Source organism: Homarus americanus, unplaced genomic scaffold, assembly GCF_018991925.1.
Source record: "Homarus americanus isolate GMGI-L3 unplaced genomic scaffold, GMGI_Hamer_2.0 scaffold55640, whole genome shotgun sequence".
NCBI lineage: Eukaryota > Metazoa > Arthropoda > Malacostraca > Decapoda > Nephropidae > Homarus > Homarus americanus.
The window spans coordinates 1840744-1848728 of record NW_024713650.1 but is presented as its reverse complement, the minus strand read 5'-3'; the positions used below and the strand labels follow the sequence as shown (position 1 = coordinate 1848728).

The 7985-nt window shown below is 42.5% G+C and overlaps 1 protein-coding gene across 1 annotated transcript; it reads left to right on the top strand.

The window, feature by feature from the left end:
• Window positions 1-1463: 1463 nt before the first annotated feature.
• Window positions 1464-6028, top strand: LOC121874219 (membrane-bound alkaline phosphatase-like). The gene is made up of 10 exons (XM_042378267.1): window positions 1464-1699; window positions 1996-2169; window positions 2584-2669; window positions 3002-3107; window positions 3469-3670; window positions 3880-4011; window positions 4308-4499; window positions 4658-4777; window positions 4965-5109; window positions 5448-6028. Exons 1-10 carry the CDS (start codon window positions 1505-1507, stop codon window positions 5503-5505), a joined length of 1410 nt encoding a protein of 469 aa, XP_042234201.1. The 5' UTR covers window positions 1464-1504; the 3' UTR covers window positions 5506-6028.
• Window positions 6029-7985: the final 1957 nt, after the last annotated feature.

The window sequence follows — 7985 nt, the reverse complement described above, 5'->3', positions numbered from 1 at the left end:
CTATAGATTCCATATATTCGCATTGTTCATAGGCTCTATATACCCACATTGTTCATAGACTCTATAAGGGTTCATTGTCTATATACATGCTGAACTGTCTACCCGGCATTATCCATACACTATACATGTTGAACTGTCTACCCGCATTATCCATAATTACATGTTGAACTGTCTACCTGCATTATCCATACACTATACATGTTGAACTGTCTACCTGCATTATCCATACACTATACATGTTGAACTGTCTACCTGCATTATCCATACACTATACATGTTGAACTGTCTACCTGCATTATCCATACACTATACATGTTGAACTGTCTACCTGCATTATCCATACACTATACATGTTGAACTGTCTACCTGCATTATCCATACACTATACATGTTGAACTGTCTACCTGCATTATCCATACACTATACATGTTGAACTGTCTACCTGCATTATCCATACACTATACATGTTGAACTGTCTACCTGCATTATCCATACACTATACATGTTGAACTATCTACCTGCATTATCCATACACTATACATGTTGAACTGTCTACCTGCATTATCCATACACTATACATGTTGAACTGTCTACCTGCATTATCCATACACTATACATGTTGAACTGTCTACCTGCATTATCCATACACTATACATGTTGAACTGTCTACCTGCATTATCCATACACTATACATGTTGAACTGTCTACCTGCATTATCCATACACTATACATGTTGAACTGTCTACCTGCATTATCCATACACTATACATGTTGAACTGTCTACCTGCATTATCCATACACTATACATGTTGAACTGTCTACCTGCATTATCCATACACTATACATCCCAAACGTGTATTTTTTGTCCATTTTCTATGACTAATACAACTTCTGCGTTTTCTTTCACAGTCACCAAAGGGAAATCACCCAGGGAGATGCACAAGGTCCCACCCTGTGAGTATAACTTGAGCTAACTTACTGCTGTTTTATCGCTTGTGTTATGGGGGTGTAAAGTTTAGGTCACCCAACTTATTTTAATTATTTAAGACTCCCCCTTGCCCCCCCCTGATGACTTTTCTGCCCCCTGATGATCTCCCCTGCCCCCTGACAATTTTATCTGCCCCCTGATGACTTTTCTGCCCCCTGATGATCTCACCTGCCCCCATTGACCTTTTCTGACCTAATAACCTTTTCCTACCCCTGATGACCTCCCATTTCCCCCTGATGACCTTTCCTGTCCCACAGATAAAGGAAATGACCACGTCAACGTGATAAGGCTTAACAGAGCAGATCTACAAACGAGGTCGAGAAGGTCAATAGTGATAATTGTGTGTGTGTGTGTGTGTGTGTGTGTGTGTGTGTGTGTGTGTGTGTGTGTGTGTGTGTGTGTGTGTGTGCCTAGTGACTTGGGTATAAAGCAGTATGGCTTGAACAGAATTTGTAATAAACAGTCAACCTAACCTAACGACACACTCACACAGACGCGGCTTACTGGAACAAACACATGCAAGAAGAACTTCAAAGTCAGCTCGATAAGACCCCTATCGTGAAGCAGGCCAAGAACATTATCTTCTTCCTCGGGGACGGTACCTCCATCTCCACCCTCACCGCCGCCCGCCTCGCCAAGGGTCACCTCACAGGCAACCACGAGCATGAGGTTATGGCCTATGAGAAGTTCCCTTACTCCACCCTCATCAAGGTAAACAAACAATCAAGGAAAAAGGTTTCAAGGGTTATGTTTATTTTTCATCACCTGTTATACCTGTTGTCTCATTAAGGTAGGTGGTGTTATTTTTATTGTTTTTTTATTCAGTTTGACACCTTCCCGACACCTGACACTCCCTATACCCATTCTGACCCCCTCCATACTCATTCTGACACTCCCTACCTCACCTGACACCCTCCCAGACCCCCACATGACACTCCCTACCACTCCTAACACCTTAATACACCATAACAGACAGCCAATACAGCCTCCCCGTGTCGTTGTTACAGACTTACAGCTCAGACAAGGTGGTGACCGACTCAGCCGCCAGTGCTACAGCTTACCTCAACGGTGTGAAGGCTAACCAGGCGACTATTGGTGTAGACGCCAACGTGCTTCTCTACGACTGCGATGCCATGAATGTTCCCAAGTACCATACTAAGTCCATCCTTACTGATTTCCAGGTGAGTGTGTGTGTGTGTAAGGGTGTTTGAGAGTGTGTGTATGGGGGTGTTTGAGTGTGTGTGTGTGTGTATCTAATTATGCGGTGGATGAGTGGATACAACACTCACCTCACGTCCTAATGGTCACTGGTTCGATTCCAGAGACAAACCTTCGGTCTATCCAACTGTAAATGAGTTTTTGTATCTATATTAATGTAGCTAAATAAATCAGTTAATATTGTCTTCCTTCTTTATCCCCCAATCATAACGCTCCTCCTGTCATCATCCTCCAATCAAAACTCACCTCCAGCCAATGATCGGTGACCTTATGTGACCTAGGGGTGTTAATAATGACCTTATGTGACCTGGGGGTATTAATAATGATCTTATGTGACCTGGAAGTGTTAATAATGACCTCATGTGACCCGTACACAGGAGGCTGGGAAGTCAACAGGCATCGTGACGGTCACCAGGGTCACCCACGCCTCCCCCGCCGGAACCTTCGCCCACACCGCCGAAAGGTCAGTCAAGTTCTCAGCAGAATGTAATAATAATAATAATAATAATAATAATAATAATAACAACAACAACAATAATAATAATAATAATAATAATAATAATAATAATAATAATAATAATAATTCGTGGTCGTAATTCATGGGGTCGTGTTAGCTATGAGGTCGTATGTGAAGTTATGTGACTGTATGTGAGGTTATGTGACCGTATGTGAAGTTATGTGGCCGTGTATGAGGTTATGTGGTCGTGTATGAGGCTATGTGGTTATAATTTTTGTGGTTGTGGATTTATGTGGTCGTAACCCCTCCCCATATAACCTGCTGGTGGTCGTCTTCAGGCACTGGGAGAACGACGATGATGTTAACGACGATGATTACGACTCTGAGAAGTGTGACGACATCGCTGAGCAGTTGGTGTTGGGTGACACTGGGTCCAAGATCAAGGTAGGCCTCTGACGTCATCATTGTTATTTTTTTGTTTACCGTTTGTCATTATTTTAGTTTTATTATGTTGTCTTCATCATCATTTTTTTGAAGTTATTTTATCACCATCGTCATTATAGTGTTTAGTCTTCATTGTCATTATTTTATCATCATTATACAACTTACTAACATTAGACCTTTACTAAACTTATTCCAGAATTTTATGTGGTATAAAGTTGTTCAGAAGCGATGGAACACATTTGAACAATCATGGTTTTAAATATTATTGACAAAGTTCAGTTCTAAGATACCCCCCCCAAAAGAACAACAGTTCACTTGTCATTACTGTACGATAACATCTACCGACGATGCCTGTACATAGGTAATCCTGGGTGGCGGACGACAGAAGTTTACACCTAAGGGAGTAGTTGATCCTGAAGGTGGTGACGGCGGTAAACGTGACGATGGTAAGAATCTTATCGAGACTTGGCTCAACCATAAACAGGAGCTGGGTAATGCCACCTACACCTGGAACCGCGACCAGTTCCTCACTGTCGACACTGCCAACACCGACTACCTCCTGGGTAAGGTTATCCTACTGGTGGGGGCTATAACTCAAGGGTAAACTAAACTATAATGGGGGGAAGATGAGTATTCTATGGTTATATATATCAGCTAAATATTGGTGAGTGAGTGAATGGGTGGATGAGTGGGAGGGTAAGTGAGTGAGTGACGGTAACTAGTGATAGTGAGTAACAGTACAGTAACTAATGGTATATACAACACTTAACAGGGCTGTTTGACTGGGGCCACATGGGCTGGGCTATAGACAAGGAGCCCAGCAACCCGACCCTGCAGGAGATGGCTAAGGCCGCCATTGAGATACTCCAGCGAGATGACAACGGCTACTTCCTCTTTGTTGAAGGTCAGCCTCCAGTTATGGCCCTTCTCCTCCAGTCATAACCCTCCTCCTTCTCCTCCTCCAGTCATCCTCCACTTTTAGTCAGACAGTTAATACTACATACTTATAATTCTGAGTACCCGGAGATCATGTTAAGTAAATGTAAGGAGATATATTTTTTACATTATCTAATCTATCTAGTACCTACGTCTCTATCGACCTATCAAACTGTCTATCTACCTATCTATCTTCCTACCTATCCACCTATCTACCTATTTATCTCCCTGTTAACCTCTCCCTCCCTCATTCATCTCCCTCAGGAGGCAACATCGACCTCGCCCACCACAAGAACGAGTACAGGTCAGCCATAGAGGAGGCCCTGGAATTTGAGAAGGCCATCTCCTACGCCGCCTCCGTCACCGACCCGGAGGAGACCCTTATTATTGTTACCGCCGACCACTCCCAGCCCCTGGTGATCAATGGCTACCAGGAGAGAGGGGCTGATGTGTTGGGTGAGTGAGAGAGAGAGAGAGAGGGGGGGTTGATGTGTTGGATGAGTGAGAGAGAGAGAGAGAGAGAGAGAGAGAGGGGGGGGGGTTGATGTGTTGGATGAGTTTTCGGTGTGTGACAGAGAGACACAACAAAACTAACCTAACCATCACACACACAGACCTGGGCGACTACTCCAACGTGGACGGGATGCCCTTCACCGCCCTCCTGTATACACAAGGGCCTGGTTACCGCGGGGAAGTGAACGGCGAGCGACCTGACCCATCCCTCGAAGATTATAGTGAGTATCCTGTGTGTGAGTCTTAACCCTTGAGTGAGTTTAGTGAGTTATTGTGAGTCTTTTGTGAGTCATTGTGAGTCTTTTGTGAGTCTTACCTTGTGTTTGTTAGGTTAGGCTAGGTTAGCTAATCATCTCTACCCCCACAGCTAATACTTCTAACCACACCTAACCCTGCCTACCTCCACAGCTAACCCACACTACGCCGGGGCAGCTGCCGTACCGCTGACCTCCTCAAACCACGCAGGCGAGGACGTCATCCTGTACGCCAGGGGCCCACACTCCCACCTGTTTACTGGCATCCACGAGAACGCCTTCATCCCCCACGCCCTCAGGTAACTAAGACCTCCTGCCACGCCCTCAGGTAGTTAATGACCACCTGCCACGCCCTGAGGTAGTTAAAGACATTTTATCACGCCCTCAGGTAGTTAAGAACCTTGCCACGCCCTCAGGTAGGCAAAGATCTTCTGCCACGCCCTCAGGTAGTTAATGACCTCTTGTCACACCTTCAGGCAGTTAAGACCCCTTGCATTAACAACATACTTGGCATTTCAATACGCATCATTACAGTAATTATCCACCATATATATTATACATCCAAAATATATATATATAATTACCTATCATCTTATATAATGATCATCACCTATATATAACTATCTATCTATTTCAGGTATGCATCGTGTACTGGTCATGGATTACAGTTCTGTACACAACAGGAGCAACCATAGAGTGGCAACCCACACCAGTGCCAAAATAATGTCAACACGAGCTATGATCAGTCCCTGGCGTTCTCCTACCTAGACGAACTTCTGCCCGGTTATTGCCTACACTGGCATTTGTCCTGTGGTTAAGACGCAATAAGAGTTTAGACAGACGCATATACATACAACACATTGAGTTTTGTCATTATACGTCCAATACCCACCATTATACGTCCAATACCCACCATTATACGTCCAATACCCACCATTATACGACTAATACCCACCATTATACGTCCAATACCCACCATTATACGACTAATACCCACCATTATACGTCCAATACCCACCATTATACGTCCAATACCCACCATTATACGTCCAATACCCACCATTATACGTCCAATACCCACCATTATACGTCCAATACCCACCATTATACGTCCAATACCCACCATTATACGTCCAATACCCACCATTATACGTCCAATACCCACCATTATACGTCCAATACCCACCATTATACGACTAATACCCACCATTATACGTCCAATAATTCACCCATTATGTCCAGCACACCACCTATTATATTATCCAATACCCACCATTATACGTCCAATACCCACCATTATACGACTAATACCCACAATTATACGTCCAATACTCCAATTAATATACGTCCAATACCCACCATTATACGTCCAATACCCACCATTATATCCAATACCCACCCTATTATATCCAATACCCACCATTATACGACTAATACCCAAGCACCATTATACGTCCAATACCCACCATTATACGTCCAATACCCACCAATATACTAGAGACTAATACCCACCATTATATATCCAATACTCACCATTATACGTCCAATACTCCACCATTATACGTCCAATACCCACCATTATACGTCCAATAATTCACCATTATACGTCCAATACTCCACCATTATACGTCCAATACCCACCATTATACGTCCAATACCCACCATTATATGACTAATACCCACCATTATACGTCCAATACCCACCATTATACGACTAATACCCACCATTATACGTCCAATACCCACCATTATAAGGTCCAATAATTCACCATTATATACGTCCAATACCCACCATTATACGTCCAATAATACCCACCATTATACGTCCAATACCCACCATTATACGACCAATACCCACCATTATACGTCCAATACCCACCATTATACGTCCAATACCCACCATTATACGACTAATACCCACCATTATACGTCCAATACCCACCATTATACGTCCAATACCCACCATTATACGTCCAATACCCACCATTATACGTCCAATACCCACCATTATACGTCCAATACCCACCATTATACGTCCAATACCCACCATTATACGTCCAATACCCACCATTATACGTCCAATACCCACCATTATACGTCCAATACCCACCATTATACGTCCAATACAATTACACGTCAGAACTCTATAATAATTTTCGCTTCAAAATACTTAAATTAAAGTTATTATTAAGTGGCTAAATTATTAGTACTATTTTAAGTTTTATAAGAGTGTGTTTGATATGAGTATAGACACTGTGCATACATACATACATAAATACATACATACATACATACACACGTACATACATACATACATACATACATAAATACATACATACATACTGCATACATACATACATACATACATATACACAGTTGTACGAAACACACACACACACACACACACACACACACACACACACACACACACACAATACAATACATATTTGTTAAAAATATATATTTCAATTATCTAAATAAAATATTGGAGTGAAAATTTCTGATGTTTTAATCACTACTAAACAACCTACCATTTGATAGATAGATAGATAGATAGATAGATAGATAGATAGATAGATAGAAGTATAGATAGATAGATAGAAGTATAGATAGATAGATAGATAGATAGATAGAAGTATAGCTAGATAGATAGAAGTATAGCTAGATCACGCGGTCTACCGATATGACCTTAAGACTCTAACCAAACCTATCCTCCTAACCTCACCAAATCGCTTTAAACCAGTTTACTGCCCTCATGTGTGTTGAATTTATATGTAAATATGTATATATGTATATATATATATATATATATATATATATATATATATTAATTATGTAAGTATGTATGAATGTAATGTACAGTATGTATGTATGTATGTATATGCGTGTGAGTGTATGTATGTCACGTGCAATATTCAATGAGTCAACATCACAGGAGTAGTTGGCGTGTTTGCTCAGAATAATATAAATTGCACACCTCACACCACCCACCTCACACCACCCACCTCACACCACCCACCTTACACCACCCACCTCACACCACCTTACACCCTCACCCACCCCACCTCACCCACCTCACACCACCCCCCACACCCTCACCTCACCCCTACACCACCCACCTCACACACCCACCTCACACCCCACACCTCCCCACCCACCTCCCACACCTCACACC

What these genes read in the sequence shown, in the direction of transcription:
- LOC121874219 (XM_042378267.1), top strand. Translation starts at nt 1,505, where the DNA reads ATGCAAGAAGAACTTCAAAGTCAGCTCGATAAGACCCCTATCGTGAAG. An exon ending in CCCATCCCTCGAAGATTATA is followed by an intron (nt 4,778 to 4,964) that starts GTGAGTATCCTG and finishes CTACCTCCACAG; the next exon opens with CTAACCCACACTACGCCGGG. An exon ending in TTCATCCCCCACGCCCTCAG is followed by an intron (nt 5,110 to 5,447) that starts GTAACTAAGACC and finishes TATCTATTTCAG; the next exon opens with GTATGCATCGTGTACTGGTC.